The following is a 19385-nucleotide window of genomic DNA, read 5'->3' on the forward strand; positions in this document are numbered from 1 at the left end:
AGAACAAGGCCGAAATGGGACCATCCTAGTCTCCCTTAATTTAAAAAAAATTCCAGCTAAAAAAACATTTGACACATACAGAATATAGTTGTCGGCTATAAATAAATTAACTGCCTTGAAATGGTCCTGGTCCCCGGCCAGGAAGGACGTCTTTGTGACGTCAAAGCTCCACCCATGGAATTCCCTATTGGGATTCCCCACCTCCTTTCCAGCCTCCCGACCGGCCCGACAGCTCCGCGGTTCTTTTAAAAAGCTAACAGCCGGGCGGCGGGGCTTCTCAGCGTCCCCCTGAAACCAAACGCCGACCCCGAACTTTTGTCGAACTTCCGGGTTCAGCGTTCGGGAGAACGCTGAGAAGCCCCCTGGCTGTTTCAAAAGGTGACAGCCGAGCGGCGGGGCTTCTCGGTGGCCACCCGAACCTGAACTTTTGCCGAACTTCCGGGTTTGGCGTTCGGGCGGCAGGTTTGTAAGACGGAAAAGGTTCGAAAGAAGAGGCAAAAAATTTCTGAACCCCGGGTTCATATCTCGGATTCGTATGGCGAGGGGTTCGTATCACAAGGTACGTGTGTGTGTGTGTGTGTGTGTGTGTGTGTGTGTGTACGTATATATATATATACACACACACACACACACACACACACACAGGAAAATACATGATGAAGGTTATAGAGGAGATACTCATAGTAAAATATATCTATGAAACAATAGAAAAGAAGATATAGGAATAGAACATATCAATGAAAGAATAGAAGAAGAGATATAGGAATAGAAGAAAGGTATAGGAGATATAGAAGAGCATAGGAATCTGGATAGATTAACTTTAGATAATCTAAGGGTAAAGTGTTGGGGATTTCCTTTCCTCTACTCTTCATTGACGTATTCTATTCTCATATCTCCTATCCTTTCCCTGATATTTACTACTACATGTTTTTATTCTCTTTAACTTTCAATTTGTATTGGACAAAATAAATAAATAAATAAAATAAATAAATTCTCCGTCCCATACAGACGGACTGGAGCTTCCACGCATGCCCAACTACGTTTCCTAAGCAACCGTTGGGTTCCCCCCCCTCCCCCCCAACTTATTCAAGCCTACAGGGCCTCCAAGAGCAGACTCAGTAGTTCCGGTTTCCCCCTCGGACGCTCCGCCCCGCGCAAACAACTACGGAAGCTGTCGGCAGCCAAGCAATGGACAAGGAACGACTTCTCGGCGCACGCGCGCTTTGCCTTGCCTAGCCTCACTTAGAGGGGGTGTGTGTGGGGAAGAAAAAAAAGACCCAGTAGTAAGCGGAAGCGGAAGCGGTGTGTGGCGAGACCAAGCGGTTTAATTACACCCGCCCCTTCATCCCCCCCTTTTTTTTGCATGTCAGTCGCGTTTCCCTTTTTCCGGCCTCCTCGCGCCCAGAGTGCCTGTTATTGGAGGCGTAACCGTCGCCATCGCCCGTGTCCCCCCTCCCAAGAGAGAGAGAGAGTGACAGCGGCCTAACCGTCGATTCCGCCGCCGCCCTCCTTTTCCGCTGCAGCCCCGGCCCCGCCCCTTCGTCCGAGTGGTTACCCGTGGCCTTTGGCGCCCAGTCCCGGTCAGGGCGGCCGCCGCTATGTCGGACAAGGAATTCATGTGGGCCCTCAAAAACGGCGACTTGGACGAGGTGAAAGACTACGTGGCCAAGGTAAGGTGGGAGAAGCCGGGTAGGGAAGGCCCGAGGCTGGGGATAGGTTGTCCCCCTCTCTCTCATGCACACACACATATAGCCATTCCGGACGGTGTTTTTCCTTCATAGAAGGCCACGGTGGGATTCGGGCTTGTCTGGAGGCGCCTTCTGTACGGGCGAGTAGGTGGGCGCGAGGCCTTAGGGGCCCACCGAGGGGGGGGGGAGATCTTGGGTGACGTCACTGGGAGTCTCTTGGCAGTGGTCTCCCTTGGAAGAGGCTCGTCCAGAATAAGCCCCTTCGAGAATAGGCGGCCTTGAAAGATGGTCGCGCGGCTCCAGGGGAAACGGCCGGTCCACGCCCACCTTCCTTCCTCCTAACCGTTGAGGTCTGTCGGCTGTCATTCACACGCGCTCTCCCAGCGACAACCGGGGTCTTCAAAAGGCTGGTTCTGTTGGTTGATCTCAGAGTGCCTTGGGCAGGAGTATTAGTGCATCCCTACTCACTCTCTCTTTAATTGAGGCTGCAGACACACCCTTGTTCTAAATTATAATTCGTTTACAGGGATGCCTGTCTCCTGGTTTGCGTTTGAATCGTGTACTAAATACTGAGTTCATCACCACCACAAAACCCACTGAATCCCCCAAAAGTAACAAAAGATGAAAAAAATAGGCTCAGAGGTGCAACTTCCTCTGAAGTTTGTTGCTTTAATGCAGTGTTTCCCAACCGTGGCAACTTGAGGATATTTGGACTTCAACTTCCAGAATTCCCCAGCCAGCGAATGCTGACTGGGGAATTCTGGGAGTTGAAGTCCAGGTATCTTTAAGTTGCCAAGGTTGGGAAACACTGCTTTAATGAATTGAAGGCGATGAAGTAGAAATGGGAGAAGAGAAGGGATTAAAATAACTTCAGTTCATTTAGACTGGGGAGTTAAAAAGCACTAAGGGTTGAATCAAATCCCCTTAAACAAGACTTGGTAATGCATCTACTGGATGAAGAACATTTTTTATTTTCTGTTTCTCTTACAATCTCCATAGAACCCCAAATCAATGGAGGGGAAGGAGCAGAATGGAATGTACTATTCAATGGAAAGACAGAAGACAGCATATTAGAAGGATTCTACTACTGTGTTGCTTTTCTGTTTATGGTGACCAAACCAATCTGCACAGCTTTTAATTTGTGTCAGGCGGCACTGAGAATAATGTAGCTGACTCAGAAAACAGTCTCCTAATTAGAAAAAGATAGTTGAAAGAGTTACCACCTGTGGCTTCAAAACTTTGAATTGCCTTGGATTATTTCCAAACTTCAAGTGTTTATCAGTGAAATTGCATTGTTAAGTCTTTCTAGTTATTAACTTATGAGAGAAACTAGCATTTTTAATTTCTTGAAATTCAGAATTGCAGTTTATGGAAAGGTTACCTACCTGTAGGACAATTGATGCTGGAAAAGGCAAGGCTTTGTGTTTTAAATGGATGGGAGACAGTAATGGTTCATCAAAGTTAGGATCAAACATTCTCTACTCTCTATACAAATTATGATTTTATAGGATGGAATAGAAAAGGTCTTACCTTGCTCAGATAGAATGGGAAATCCTTGCCTTTCCTAGGCATAATTTCTCTAAGATTATTTTTCATATTGGAAATTTGAAAATTACTTGGGACAAAAATAACATGGAAATAGGATTATTTTTGTGTTTTATAGTTTTGTTCAATTAAACACAAGTTTTGCTCTGTATTTCTCCCTAATGGCTATATATAAATTAAAATATCAATTTGAGTGCATTTTCTTCCATGTAATTATATTGCAATACCACATTCCAATGCAGAAATGGTGTTCTCATTATTAATGGGACAACTGTGGACATACAATATTTTAAAATCTGGAGATAGGCGTCACATGCAGCATTAAAAATACTATATATTCTACTCCCCCCCAAAAAAAAATTGCCTAAAGAAATGTAGATGATAATTCCATTTCTATATAGATTTCTAATTCCTTATGTTAAGACAGATGTTATAAAACATAATGGTAAAATAGTGAGCATGCACTACATTTTAAAATTATGTCATTAGATAAATTAACCAGCTCACAGGAATTGGGTTTTCTAATGTAATTCTACATACTTACCATAGGTCTCGGTCAGTTCCAGACCTTAAATAGAATGTAAAGAAATTGGTCTGAAGAGAATTACAGTGATAGTCACCAGGTCCAATTATGTGGTATTTTTAATGGAATATGAGCAGCCTGAGAATGAGAAGTTAGAATTAGAATTTGATGACTTTTTTTAAATACTTGATGTCCTGTCATACAGAGTTTGTTCTTTGCTTCATGAGCAAACAAGATTCAGATCTATAGAATTTGCAAAACAGTAAATTTGGGTTAAATGTTAGGAGAAATTCAATCTGGTAAGACAAAGCAACAGGATCAATTAGTTAGATGAATGGGCTGTATTTTGTTGAAGGTATTCAAATAGCCTTTGAAGATGGATAGTCTTTTATATACTTTGTCATAGAAATATTTGCATAGAGGAATATGAACCAGAGAATATATCTTCAAATATAACTCAGAAATAGTACATATCTTCCTATATTTTATTAGTTTCTTAAAAGCCGTCTTGCTTTTCAGAGATGTATTGTTTCCTAAAGTGGCTGTTATCACTTACAGTGATACCTTGTCTTTCCAACTTAATTGGTTCTGGGATGAGGTTCATAAGGTGAAAAGTTCGTAAGATGAAACAATGTTTCCCATTGGAATCAATGGAAAAGCGAATAATGTGTGCAAGCCCAAAACTCACCCCTTTTGCCCATTACTGCTGGCATTTGGATCCTTGTTCGGGAATGGGGGGCGGGGGGGTGAGTGTGGGCGTGACACTCCCAGTGCTGCTGCTGCTTCTCAAAAGGAAAACCCCGCCGCCACCACTATCCCCCAGAGGGATGGAATCCGCCGGGACGTTGCAGCCCCACCCTTTGGGAGGGCGGAGCTCAAGTAGAGTGGCAGCTGCGGGAGGCCCCCTGCATCGTTTGGGGGCTCAGTGCCAGGGCTGTCAGCGACGGGACTGGCTCGGCGAAAGCGCTCCCAGCGAAGGGGCTGTGAGAGGGTTTTCACCCAGCACTTCAGAAATGCCTGCCCCATTTTTCCTGCAGCCCTTTGCTGACAGCCCTGGATGAAAGGGAGTGCGAGAGGGGCGGGGCGGGCGTTCCCGAAGTGCCCAGCAAAAGAGCTCCCAGCAAAGCGGGCGTGATCTTGTTTCTCTGACAAGGTGCTCTCTTCCCTGGGGGATTTCCTCATTGGCTGGGGTGCGTTTGCTATTGTTTCTAAAGAAATCCTCCAGGAAAGAGAGCAGTTCTCCTTGCAGGCAAAGCGGGCACGATCTTGTTTCTCTGACAAGTTGCTCTCTTCCCTGGAGGATTTCTTCATTGGCTGGAAGGCAGGGATAGCTTTGCGCCGCTTCGGAGCCCGGCGTGGCTCTGAAGGAAAGGTGGGCTGCAGCGGTGGTGACAGCTGCGGCTTCTCCTCCTCTTCCTCCTCCACCTCCTGAGGCTGCCTTCCCCAAGGAGCCTCGCCACTGCCCTCTGCCCACTTGCCCGCCCTATACGCCCCTGTCTCTGGCTTTCTCCTCCTCCTCCTGTGGCCGCCTTCCCCAAGGAGCCTTCCGGCTGCACAGGAGGTGACGAGAGCTTTGCGCTGGGCTCCGAAGGAAAGTTGTGGCCACAGCGACGGTGACAGCTGTGGCTTCTCCTCTTCCTCCTCCGGGCTCTGAAGCGGCCCAAAGCTCTCCCCACTTCCTATGCGGCCGAGAGGCTCTTTGGGGAAGGCAGCCACATGAGGAGGAGGATGTGAATGGTTTGGGATCGGATTTGAAACATTATAGGATATTAATAATATTAAGGATGGCTAAGCAATATCAGGTGGATATTATGATTTTGACAAACACATAAAAGACGGGGAGGAAGGGATAAATTGATTAATGATAGAAATTGGAAATGGGTGTTTGAATCTAGAGGAATGCAAAATAGTAGAGGTACAGCGATTCTTATTCATCAGAGGATTAATTTTGAAGAGGTTGGAATTCAGAAAGACAAAGAAGGAAGGTGGATATTTGTTAAAGGGAAAATAAATCAAAAGAAGCTGACATTAGCAGCAGTTTATGCCCCAAATACGAAAACAAAATAATTTATAATAAATACTAAGAGGAAGTTAGACAACTTTATGGAGGGCTCAACATTTTTGGCAGGAGATTTTAATATGCCATTAACAAATGGGATTGGAAACAGTAGGACGTTACATTTAAACAGACTTAATAAGGTGGATCTTCATGCAGATATTTCAAACAGAAGTACATATTATTCAGCAAGATATCATACTTTTAGCTGCATAGATTATTGATGAATAGGGGGGGGGGGAAATATACAAGTTTAAAAAGTAGATATTAAAAGTATTTGGTTATCAGATCATGCCCCACTATTGGCAGAATTGGAAATAGGTCAGGAACGCAATCAAAGAATTTGGAGATATAATGCAGTTGTAACTGCTAGTGAACAAGATAAAGAGAAATTGCAAAGTTATGCGAATATTTTAGAATTAATGACGTGGGTGTTATTAAACAATCAATTGTGTGGGATGCATGTAAGGCTTTTATGAGGGGACAATGTATATGTATGGAAGCAGATATTAGGAAGAGGTGGGGTAAAGAAAGGGAAAGGAAGATAAGGGAAATAGATTTGATACAAGAGCAGTTAAGATTAACTAAAAGTAGAGATTGGAATAGCTTATTGAAATTGAAAAAGAAACAATTGATGGTGTATGATGAGATCAAATGGAACAAGATGAGAATGACCATGCGACAAAAAATACAGGGCTGGGGCACAAAATCAATGCAGCAAATGGCCAGATATCTGAAGAAGAGGAAAGAAAAATCATGTATTTTAGCATTGAGAGACTCTAGTGGAGTGGTTAGATATGGTAATGAGCAGCTAGAGAAGATAATGGGGAAATATTATGAAGATTTGTATAAAGAGGAGCAAGTGAAGATAGAAGTCCTCAAGGTTGGGAAAATAGTAAGTGAAGATGATAAACAAATTTTGAATGCAGAAATTACACAAAATGAAATTGCTAGAGTAATTAAAGGGTTAAAACAAGCCAAAGCACCGGGCCCGGATGGGTTTACAGGGGAATTTTATAAAACTTACGTGAATGTATTGCTGCCGCATTTGGGGAAACTGTTCAATAATATATTGTTAAATTGTGATATCCCACAGACATGGAAGCTTTCAGAAATTGTTACTATTCCAAAGATGGTTTGAGATTTAAGAGAGCCTGGGTCCTACCGTCCGATCAGTTTGGCAAATCAGGATTATAAAATATTTATGAAAATATTAACAAATAGATTAGAAAATATTTTACCAAAAATAATTGAAGAGGATCAATATGAATTCGTGAAGGGAAGGAAAATAAGTGAACCGTTTAGAAATGTAATAAATGTGATGCACTATGCTACCGTTACTAAAAGGAAATTGGGATTTTGAAATTAGATGTGTATAAAGCCTTTGATAAAGTTAACAATAGCTATTTATATAAATTATGTAAGGAACTAAATAGGGGGGGGGATTTTGTGAAATTATAAAAGAGATTTATAAAGGGAATGAAGCGTATATAAGAGTGAATGGACAAAGAACGCAGAGTATTAAAATATTAAACGGCACCAAGCAGGGATGTCCTTTACCTCCAAAATTATTTGTAATAGCAATAGAGATCTTAGCTAATAAGATAAGACAAGATAACACCTGGGCAGGATATAGAATAGGGGAATTAGAAATGAAAATAAATTTATTTGCAGATGATGCAATTATATTGACCCAGACCCCGATGGAGATGATTAAGGGTATAACAATATACCATCCTGTAGATGCTGATGAAGAACTTTATAGGTTAATACAAGGACTTTAAATTATATTCACAAACCTATCAGTGACAACAACACAGCCCACTGAATTGGTGTCATATGTTCCCAGCAATATTCTTTCTTCAAAGGCAGTCCTATTCAAAGTACATTGCAGTAATCCAGTTGGTTGGACATGAATCATTGTAGCTAGGTCAGCCTGCATCAGATGCAACTATCTTCAGTTACCTACTGCCTAGCACTATTTGAAGTTACAGTGGTGCTGAAAAAATTATAACCAATCCTCATACTTAAATTAACAGTGGTCATGTGATTGAGATTGAGGCACTTTGCAGTTGTCAGGTATTTATGTCAGGTAACCCCATTTGTGTGTTTCAGTACCTACAAGTCACAATAACATGATGTCTTGTTTAATTACGAGCAGAAATGAGATTGTAATTCTGTCTCAGTCACATGTTGTCTACTTAGTAATCTTGTTTAGGGACCTTGTTGCCTGTCCCAATTGTTACGTGAGGACTACCTATAGGGGAGTAATTGATCACTAAATGAATCTAGTCATAGCTTTCATTGGCTGTTTTCTCCAGCTGAAGTTTTTTGTCCTAAACAAACCTGCTCTTTCAAAAAAATATGCCTACATCTTATTAAGGTTTAATTTGGTCTGTATCTTCCATTCAGACACTTATATATTCCAAACATTAAAACTAGACATTGACATCATCTCCCTTACAGTCTGAACTGTTGTTATAAATGTGGATGCTATCAGCATATTGATACATCAAATTATATTACCTCACCCATATGGATATGAAATTAAAAGTCCAAGCTAAAAAGAAATCGTAGTTTTATGTTCTTTTGGTACTATTTACTAATCTTGGTGAGATCCATTGTGATACATTATGTTAGAATAAGCCTGCTGAAGTTTTACTTAGCAGCATTGATTCTTAATATGTAGCTTTACTGATAGTAATTTTCTCCAAGCATCCGACTCCTGCAAATACTTTTTCTAAGAGCAGTGCATTATATGCAGTTATATACTATAAAGTACAGTATATAATGCAAAGACCATTCAGATGACCATTCCCCTTCTACATTTTTGTCTTTTAAAATCTTAGAAGTTTTTATTATTAACAAGTAAAATGATTACGGTCACTATGTATTCAGTCCCATCCTTCCCATTTTTAAAAGCCCTTTTAAGTCATATTTTTATATCAAAATAATTTAAGATAAATTAATTTCATTCAATATTTTTTGCTTCTGAAACATTTTTGTTTTATCATCTACCATGTTATTATGTGAAAGGAAGAGTTGAAACTATTTTAAAAGAGCCTTTAGATGGATTGAATGGGAGAGAAGATGTATTATTATATTATTTTTTAGGGTAGATGGGGGTGCCATCACATTAAAAAGTATGCATATAGCAGCCTCAAGGGATGAAAGCATTCGTACTGATGAATATTTTGAAGTAGTTTGATTGAATTCAGTTTTCAGAAAATAATTCACTTGAACAATAGGGAAAATGCAAAAGGCAGAGTCAAAAGCAAAGATATCTGGCTTTGTTTAATAATCACAAGGAAAAGTAATAAGCATTTTAAATTATAAACTTACTGTCACACAATTAAATGATTTATCAGTCCATTTATTCATTGTATTTTTTAATGGACTGATCCCAAAGTGCATTGAATGGATTAAGACAAACATTTAATTTCCTATTACAGTTTGAAATGGCAAATGAACAGAAGAATTTAAATGATTATACTTTATCAGGGGTATTATTTGGGATATGAAGCAGAGTGTCTACATTATCTGTAATCCTTTTGAATTCCTACGAAAGTATGTTTATCAGTTCTAGAACTTTGAGTAAAAAAAGAGTAATCAACATTATTGCTTGAATGAGTTTTAGTTCTGCCCTCTGTTAATAAAGGAGCATACTGAAAAGTATGTTGTAAGGAATTGTTCCTGGAAAGTGGCCATTACTTAACATAGAAGAATGTTAGAGGAGATCATGTTACCTGGAAATGCTAAAATCTTTAGATGTATAAATTATTTCATTGTTAAGCATTTATCTAAAAAGCTGTGATTAAACCCAACTGTTGTAGTTTATCTATTTATTTATTTATTCATACCATTTAGGGCCAGATCTCGATGGTATAGTAGATAGTAGGTTTTGTATGTCACTGTACAATTTTGAATGGACAGGCTACAACAAGAAAAGAACAAGTTTCTATCAAGGGCTACTTTTTTTTAGATATTATGCCCCTAAATACTATTTGGTGGAACAACCAGGTTCATGCCTTAGTTTGTTTCTCAGTAATGGCTAGATAACTAAACTCTACCTAGATATACAAGATGAAATAAGTCTAACTAAACTCTGCCTAGATATACAAGATGAAATAAGTAACATGAATAGTAGGCTGAGAACTACCCACGTACTTCAGAGCTCCTAATAATGATAAACCTTCAGGGTATGTTCAGGTTTTGACTAGAACTTTGCATTTGCTTTGGAACTTAATAACCTACTGAGAGCATTCCATGAGCATTTTTATTTGGTCAATTTTGCAGTGGAACAAAGCTTCAAATATTCCAAGTAGTGTGAGTTCTGATGGAAAAACAATTGAAATACTGTGTCTGTTCTACTGTACAATGTTCTACAATGTGCTACAATGTTCTACTGTACAATGTTCTATAATGGCAATTCAAAACAATTCCCTAATGTACAAAGGACTATAAGATTATAGCCCATATTGAATTCTATCTAGATAACTGCCTAGAGCAGTGATAGTGAACCTTTCTTGGTTCGCATGTCAAAAGGGGTGTGTAAGCATACATGCATGTGACCACACCCCTTCTCCCCCCCCTTGCATGCACACACATGCATGCTGCCTCTGAGCATGTGCACAATCCCCATCCCCATGAATGCACACAGGCCTCATTGAAGCTTGGAATGGTAAAAAAACAGGCAAATCGTAAGTTCGAAAAAATGGACTTCTGGTTTTCCCGTTGCACTCCAGAGGGTTCGGGGAAACTTCCTAAAGCCCTGGAGTGCAAAGAAACAGCCCAACAGGCAAACTGGAAATGCGTTTTCTGAACCTCTGGCTTTCCCACTGGGCTATTTTTTATACTCTGGGGCTTCAGGAAGCTTCCCTCAACCCCTGGAGTGCAAAAAACAGCATGACATGCAAATCGGAAATTCATTTTTCCAAACTTCCGTTTTGCTCATTGGGCAGATTTTTTGCCCTCGTTTACCATCACGGGCCTAGAGCAAACTTGGCCCTGCAGATTATTTTAAAATATATTTGACTAGCAAACATGGGAAATAACAGTTACCAGAAATCCCAGAGCCCAACAAATAATTCATTTTATTCATTTCACCACAGCATAATGTAATGAAAGTAAAAATGCACTTGTTCGCTTTGAGGTTTCTTACTGCACACGTAATGAATATTGGACAATAATGTTCACATTTTTGGAAAATAGATGGTTTAAGAGAGGAGTGAAAGAACCTGTTTATGCCAAAGTGAAACACTCTTCCTTCAATAGAGACTTCTGATACAACCTGCCATTTTTATGCTGTTCTTTCATCAGTCCCCAAGGTTAAGACCACTTCACAGTTCACCAGGAAGGCCAGGCACTTAACAACCCACGTAGGGCATAGGACTTAGGAATCAAAACATTTTACATCTTAGCACCTTTCTTCCTACTCACCTAACAAGCCTATCCAGATTGGATGAGAAATGAAACTTCCTGGAGGACATATAATGGGATCTCCCTAACAACTTGTTCAGACTGAAGAAGCTATTTAGATAAACATTTAAAAAAATTAAATCAACAAAAAAAGTTGCCATGAGTGAACTTCCAGACTACTAACCTCCATGTTATGACTGGTTGATGTAAGTATATATTTTACAAAGAACAATTAACCTTTTTCTTTTTATTCTTAAGGGTGAAGATGTTAATCGAACATTGGAAGGTGGGAGAAAACCTCTTCACTATGCAGCAGATTGTGGACAGCTTGAGATTCTGGAGTTTCTTCTACTAAAGGGAGCTGATATTAATGTATGTTGAATAAAATCATTCAGCCAATATAATAAATACAGTTATATATTAGATTAAGACTAGCTGTTTTAAATGCATAACGTAGGACATATATATAGTTATCCTTGGCATAAGTGTTAATTTTGTTGTACTACAGTATAAAAAATATTTATTGAAGCATTTTTTTAAAAAGAGGGTATCTATCTATCTATCTATCTATCTATCTATCTATCTCTATATTTATCTGTCTGTCTATCTGTCTATCCTTCATTAGTTGCCAGTTACAAGGAACTAACATTAACCTGGACAGTTAAAGCACTTCACTAGTTTAACAAAATATTTGGAGTTCATTGAGGTTTTCATAACTATCCAAATCTTGTCCAAATCTCGGGCTTATACAGTTTATACATGGAATGTTTGTGTGTGTGTTTGCTTTTAATAATGGGGTTTTTAGTGTTTTTTAAATTATTAGATTTGTTTTTTACATTGTTCTTGTTATTGTTGTGAGCCGCCCCGAGTCTACGAAGAGGGGCGGCATACAAATCTAATTAATAATAATAATAATTAATAATATTAATATTATTAATAATAATAATAATAATAATAATAATAATAATAATAAAAACATCACTTGTGGGATATCTGTATTCCATTTGACTAAAGATTGTCATTTTGTTCGCACTCTTTTTTTTCTTTTCTTCTTTTCTGCATTCCATCATCTCGTAAAGCTTGAGTTTGAAACAAGAAAAAAGGTTGCTCTCTTCATGATGTGGCCTAATGATCTTTTTAAAAATATGGGAATAGGTACTGGGCAGGAGAAAAACAACTGTATTAAGGAAGAGGGTGCTTGTCCTTTCCTTGTCAATGGATTTTTCACTGAAAAATTCCTATTTAAATAATTTAAAGCCAGTCTTAAAACACATTGAAGACTTTTTATAGGGATGGATAATATTTATAGCAAAAGGAATTCTTGTTTGTCAGTCCTCTTCTAGCAATAGCCTGATCCAAATTTTAAGTAACTATTGTAGATAAAGAAATATCTGTAGAAGTAAAGATCATTTCTATTTGCTTGCTTCACATTCTCACCGTTGACTTACATTTTAGCCAAATATAACCTGCCAATATTTGCATGTATCAATTTGGTTGCTTTATTAACAGCTTTGTTTTTTTCTTTTTATAGGCTCCAGATAAGCACAGTATCACTCCACTTCTTTCAGCAGTTTATGAAGATCATGTGTCCTGTGTGAAATTACTTCTGTCAAAGGTGAGACTGATAATTTCACCAATTTTTAAAAAAATCATTTTTTCAAGATGTTTTTTTCAGAAGTTTTAAGGATGCCTAATTTGGAGTAGATATCAGGGGAAAAAATCAGATAAACCAAAGAAGTGGGGTGAGATAAGAAAGAAGAAAGCATTTAATGAAATGCAGAACTTCTTAAAAGTGTTAGAAAACTTAGGGTATTTGGGGGAAATTGTTTTAAAGGTTTTTAGTTCAAAAATATATTTTATACAAAGAGAGGCCAATGTAGTAAATTTACATTATTTCAGTTTCACACAGGAGTAGCATTTGTATAAAATTACTTTTCAAAGGAAAAAATGAGACTCCTGAAAACTCTTTATATGGCAAGATGGCATGATTTCATTTTCTGTTGTAATAAAAATCTATCTTGATTTCATAGTTAAATATATAACTCTACAAATATTAAATTCAGTATACAGTACTGGGGAAAAAACATTAGTTTATTTCAACATGGCTTCTTTTTCAAGTAATTTAGAAGCAAGCATTTAAGGGAGATACTGTCTTTCACTGTTCTTTTTTGCTGTTTTATATTATTTCTGGCAGATTAATACACAGAGAAAGAGAGAGACAGAATGGCAAATTTTCTAAAATAAAATCTCATTTTATCCCATTCTGAATTATGTAACTTATTTCAGACTGACACTTGTTAAACACCAGGTGAGAACTACTGAGAGACATTTGAGCTATGTTTACATATGCTAAACTATAAACATGTATTTATAACTACAATTTGGATCAGAATTTTAGTTCCTAAGTGATGCAGGTACTAAGCAAATAATTGCACGATCTAACCCAATTTTAAAACATTTTACCATGGTTGTTAAGTGAATGAAATGGTCATTAATTTTTATTACGAAACGACAGGGACATTAAAGTGATCATAAATGCAAGGACCAGTTGTAAGTCACTGTTTTCAGTGCCACCAAGTCTCGCTCTTCAGTGTCATTTGAACTGTAAGGGGTTGTGAATTGGCTGTTATGTACTTTCTCAAGTCATCATTGGATTCACTGGTTCTTTGTGATACTTGAGTATCCCTGTGCAATCTCCAGCCTATCTTTTTTAGGCACGTTGATAGGGTGGATAGTCTGGCCCAGCTCCAGAGCAGGAAATTGATCTTTTGGACCCTTTCCTCTTGAATTTAAGGCCACATTTTGATACAAAGACCTTATTAGTGATTCTTGCTAATTTCTTGTGGTGGAAGCCGTGATGGAGCTAGTGTGTCCATCTTAGTATTTCTTGCTCTTTCAGTGGTTTTTAATACTATTTTAATGGTATACCTTTAAAACAACTTAAGAGGGTGGGCATAGAAGGAACCATTTTGTGGTAATTCTCTTCCAACCAACATCAGTTTCAATTGATATTGACTAGATGGGAGAGATGATGCCCACAGTCCCTTCCTTGTGCAGCAAAGAATCTTTTCACAAGTTATGTTCTTACTTAGGTTGGGAAGCCTTTGAGAGCATTCATGGTTTGGTCACTCCATGATTGGCTTATTGTAATGAGCCCTCAAAGGCCAACAGGAAGCCTCAGTTGATCCAGCATGGGCAAACAGGGGACTTTCATTTCATTCATTTGACCATGCTACTTCATGAACTTGGCTTAAGGGTATAATTTAAGGTGCTGATTTCTACTTTTCAAGCCTTTAATGATATAAAGCCTGGCTATCTGAGGGACCGCTTAGCTCCAGTCTAGTCTGCCCTTCCTAGTCTAGCAGAATGAGTATACTCTGCTCAAACATCAGTTAAATAATGTCTAATGCCTCTACTGTTGTACCTGCCCTCTGGAACAGTATTTCCCCAAAAGATTATTATAGGATCAAATATATCCATAAACTGGATAAACATAAGCATAAATGGCTTGGGGCCATTGAAATTTTAACACCTTGCCCCAGCCAAATAATATTTGTGTGATGGATGATGTATAAATCTGTTGTTAACTTTTAATTATGGGGATTTTAATCTATAAATTTTATTTAGATTTCTACATGTTGTGACCCGCCCTGAGTCTCAGGAGAATGGCGGCATAGAAATCAAATAAATAAATAAATACATACATACATACATACATACATACATACATACATACATAATCTCTCTATCTCTTCAGGAATTGTTACAAACTTGCTTATTCTCTCAAGACCTCGGGACAGGGTAATTATGGAGTCCCCTCCCCATTTTTTTTAAAGTGAATGGTTCATAGCTGGTTTTTTGTTCTCCCTAGAATCATCACTGAATCAGGCAGCCTGGGAATTTTTTAGATAAATACGCTGTTTACATTGTGGAATGACCAAGAGCTAGCATCTAGATTAATAAATGATATGGTTCTTTTGTTTGGTAATTCATGTTGAAAAATATATGGATAGGCACACTGTTACAATAAAGACCCTATTGACAGTATGAAGTAATGGGGTTTTTAAACCTTTGTTCAGCAGCATTTGGGTATGTTCTGGAAACCAAAAGTGCTTGCAGGCTGATTACAGTGATGATCACTTGGAGGATCAGAGAAGTTTGTTTTCCTAAAATGGAAGTTCTTATCTTTTTACAGGGTGCTGATAAGACTGTGAAAGGGCCAGATGGAGTAACTGCCTTTGAAGCCACGGAAAATCAGGCAATCAAAGCTCTTCTTCAGTGACGGATGGACTGAGATCTAATGTCTCTCCTGTGGCCTCACACTGCTGCCTGTCTATCACTCTTTGTATCTTCCAGCTTCTTCAGCTAAATATTGGAGAGGGTGGAAAAAAAAACACAGTAAATCAATCTAGTTAGGTACCTCTATCAAAAAGAGAACATGTTTGGAGAGTAGAAATACATATAATTGGTGTCTTTTTAGGACTTTTTACCCTGAACTATTTTCCCCATTTCTAGCAAAGGTATACTTATGCTATGGAAGGGGAGAAGAATGTGGTCTGTAATGTAGCTTGTAAATGACTTGCTGAAAGTTTGTAAAATTGAAACTCTGTTCTTTATTTTCTAATATGTAAAAACAGTGAGCAGCCCAGCACTGTTGTACCGACACTTAACAAGCAAGGCAATGGGATAGCTTTTCTGTAGTCCTGTCCCTGTGCCTTAATTAGATTATGTAATGCTGAAGGGTTTTTCTGGTAACGTCCCAGGATTTAATAATTTAATGCTATTATTAACAAGGAACAAATAATCCAAGCAGGGTAAATCTCCAGCAGAGGTGATGAAAGAATGATTAAAATCATAGGTTTTCTACTTTTCAGGATGCAAACCAATTACTTCTGGAACAGAGCTTTTGAAAAACTTCTAATTAGAGTGTTCTTCCCTAAAACATTGTAAAATAGATTGGAACTAAGTGACTGTTCTAGAACTGTTGGTACTAGAAGATGGTAGCTTTGCCTTCATGGCTTAAATTCAAAATACTCTAATAAAATGACTCAAATTAACTTTGTTTTAAAGAAGGCAGGAGCTTCTATTCTCTTAGCATCATCCATGTCATATTAATCTGGTTAAATGCATGTATCTTTGAAAGGGGATCTGATTTACTATTAAGCCATTGCATCAGACAATGATTAAAATTATACACAATTGATAAAATAATCCTGAACAATGACGGGTTGCATCTACTGCTCAGTAACAAATTATGGTTTATACAAGTAATTTCACAAGTCTTCAATGTAGCGATTTAAAAATACTCACAGATAAGGATTTGTAGTATGCTAATATCTTGATTGGGATGCTAGATCAAATATCATTTAGATATTCTTATTGAAAAAAGTCAATACATTTTGTATCATAATATTAAAAACTTCCCACTAAGATTTTTATTGGCTTTGAATAAGGTGTGCAGCACAATGTTGACTCTCATCTAGGAAGTTTTGGTGTCTAGCACATTTCATATCATGATCATAGCTTTTCAGTTTAAAAACATTTAACATTTACTATTGTACCATCCTCTCATCCGGAAAAAAGAAAGTGGGGAAATGGACTTGTTAAGCAATGTTTATATTGCATCTTAAAATGTATCTTATTTGTCCCTTATCACAAATATCACTGTTATACTCAGATCGGTTATCCAGCATCCATGGGGAATAAACTTTATTCTCCAAAGATTGTTTTAAAAGTAGATCTATGTAATATATTTTTGTATTGGTGCAGAAATGTGATATAAAAATAATAAACTTTGCATGCACAGTCTACATATTCACCTTTTTGTGCTATGGTAAACTAAAAAGATATTAATCCAATAAATTGAATTTCAGATTAATTTTAAAATTAAAAATATTTTGTCCTAATCGGCATGGCCTAGTTGACATTTGCCCTGAAGGGATATGAAATATCATTCTATTCTAGTGAAGTATAAATTATGATTATAATTTTTTCAAACATTCTTCCATTACAATATCTCCCTCCCTATCTCTCTCTCTCTCTCCCTCCTGCCCCTCCTCTCTGTCATCAGATATGTTGGAGCATTTGTGCCTCTTCCTACCCAATTTTTTTTGCTCTTTGCTAGTGTTTTCCTTGCACATCTACAGTAGATTCTAACGAATAGCTCTTAACACCTGTCTTATACTTGTTCAGGGTTATTAAATATATATTTGCCCTATCTATGCTATTCATTTAAGAAATCAGTCTTACTTTAGTCCTTTTTTTCTTTTATTTGTACTAAGATGTGGTTTATAGACTAAAATAGTTGCCCTGATGATATTGGCTCTTGGTGAACACTTGAAGTATCTCATCCCAACCCTCACTTAAGGGAGTCATTGGCACAAGTTAGCAATCTAGAAATCAGTGCGGTATCAGTCTCCTTCATTTCTGATTTCTGTTTAAGATGATTTGCCATTTTAAAACTTTCTGCTCATGACTTGGTTTTTATTCTTCAGTACAGTACTAAGTAGATGAATTGATCAATAGAAGAAGCTGGTAAGAATAGAATGTCCTAGTTGAGCAATCTCAGTGTTGCATGCAGAATCTTCAACTGAACAGACTTATATTTTATAAATGGGAAAACAATCATCTTTCTACCCTTGTGACGGGAGAAAAATAGTGCTTTGTGCATTTTGATATTTGACTTTTTCCACAATGTAACCATTTTGACAATACTTTGATTTATCATTATCATGGTTCACAGACATCGGACTGTTAAATGATACAGTGTTTGTGTTGCAGGAATGAATGGAATAAACTTGAATTGTGTTATAGAAAAATCTGAATATTTTTGTTACTTCTATCCTTTCTACATTCCTTTCTCTCTCGTCTTGCACATGCAATATAATGTTTGTAACGTTTTACAAAGCAATTTGCAAATCCTGTATACTTGAATTGTTAAACTATTTGTAGTTCTCGAATTTTTGGAAAGTTAATCTTTATTAAGAAACCTGTGGGGTGGTGTCAAAAGTTGAGATTGTTTTATCTTCTGACAGTGATTCTTCATCATCTTAAACAATAGATGAAAGAAGCAAAATATTAGCCGTTTCCATACCACAAATTTCTAAGAGGCATCCATTAATTTAGCCCAGAGGTCCCTAGACTTATTAGCTCATCTAGCCTTTCACAAAGTTTCAAATTGTTCATCAACCCTCAAATATTTTAATATAAAAATAACTTCTGTACCTTAAAAATTAAATGGGATGAATGAATGAATGAATGTAGTACTGAACGTACGACTCCAATTGGGACCAGAATTCCATTGCTAAGCAAAGTGGTTGTTAAATGAGTTTTGTCCAATTTCATGACCTTGTTTACCATGGTTGTTAATTGAGTCACCAAAATTGTTAAGTGAATCATGCCAGTTGTTAAATGTCCAAATTTTGATCACATGACTATGAGGATGCTGTTGTGTGAGGATCAGTTGACTTTTTTCACAGCCATTGTACTTTTGAACAACTAAACACATCAATGACTACTCCAACCTTAACAGCAATAACATCAAAATAGATAATTAAAATTCACTGAAATGGTTGATATGAATTGGAAAGATGCATCTGATGGAGTCAACAAGGACACTGGCCTTTGGTTGGAGATTGGGGAGGTGGGAGAGTACGCTATGAGAAGTAAACAGAAATACTAGACTTATGTTTATCCTTCCCTGAAAGGAAGATGAGAAAGGGGAGGGTGAGAGATCACATACACAAACAATGCAAAGTGTGCTGGTAAACATGGCCAGTAAACAACACAGTGCTGATAGAAGCAACTCGAGGTCATTTTTACTGGCAGCTGACCACCCAACCATGGAAGCTGGCATGGAGTTCTTCAGATATTTCAAAAGATTAATTGACCTTTATTGACCTATCATTTATTGACTCCCTTTTGACCTCTTACCATTTATTGAACTCTTAGACAGTTCCATTAACTCTGGGGGAGAGGAGGGCGATATTAAACCCTTTGGGGAACTCTGATCCAGCACAAGCTGCTACTTTTATTATAATTTTGTCATTTTGGCTATTTCTGTCTTATGTGGTGCAGGGATTGTATTTCTAAATTGATTATGAAGAAATCTTTGAAAACTGGCAAGATAAATGGCTTTCTACCATCTCTCTTTTCA

The 19385-nt window shown here is 37.8% G+C and overlaps 1 protein-coding gene across 1 annotated transcript; it reads left to right on the plus strand.

The window, feature by feature from the left end:
- Positions 1–1106: 1106 nt before the first annotated feature.
- MTPN (myotrophin) lies at positions 1107–18048 on the plus strand. The gene is made up of 4 exons (XM_070756354.1): positions 1107–1670; positions 11489–11602; positions 12762–12845; positions 15426–18048. Exons 1-4 carry the CDS (start codon positions 1599–1601, stop codon positions 15510–15512), a joined length of 357 nt encoding a protein of 118 aa, XP_070612455.1. The 5' UTR covers positions 1107–1598; the 3' UTR covers positions 15513–18048.
- Positions 18049–19385: the final 1337 nt, after the last annotated feature.

The sequence above is a fragment of the Erythrolamprus reginae genome, chromosome 6 (assembly GCF_031021105.1).
Source record: "Erythrolamprus reginae isolate rEryReg1 chromosome 6, rEryReg1.hap1, whole genome shotgun sequence".
NCBI lineage: Eukaryota > Metazoa > Chordata > Lepidosauria > Squamata > Dipsadidae > Erythrolamprus > Erythrolamprus reginae.

What these genes read in the sequence shown, in the direction of transcription:
- MTPN (XM_070756354.1), top strand. Translation starts at nt 1,599, where the DNA reads ATGTCGGACAAGGAATTCATGTGGGCCCTCAAAAACGGCGACTTGGAC. An exon ending in TGAAAGACTACGTGGCCAAG is followed by an intron (nt 1,671 to 11,488) that starts GTAAGGTGGGAG and finishes TTTATTCTTAAG; the next exon opens with GGTGAAGATGTTAATCGAAC. An exon ending in TGAAATTACTTCTGTCAAAG is followed by an intron (nt 12,846 to 15,425) that starts GTGAGACTGATA and finishes ATCTTTTTACAG; the next exon opens with GGTGCTGATAAGACTGTGAA.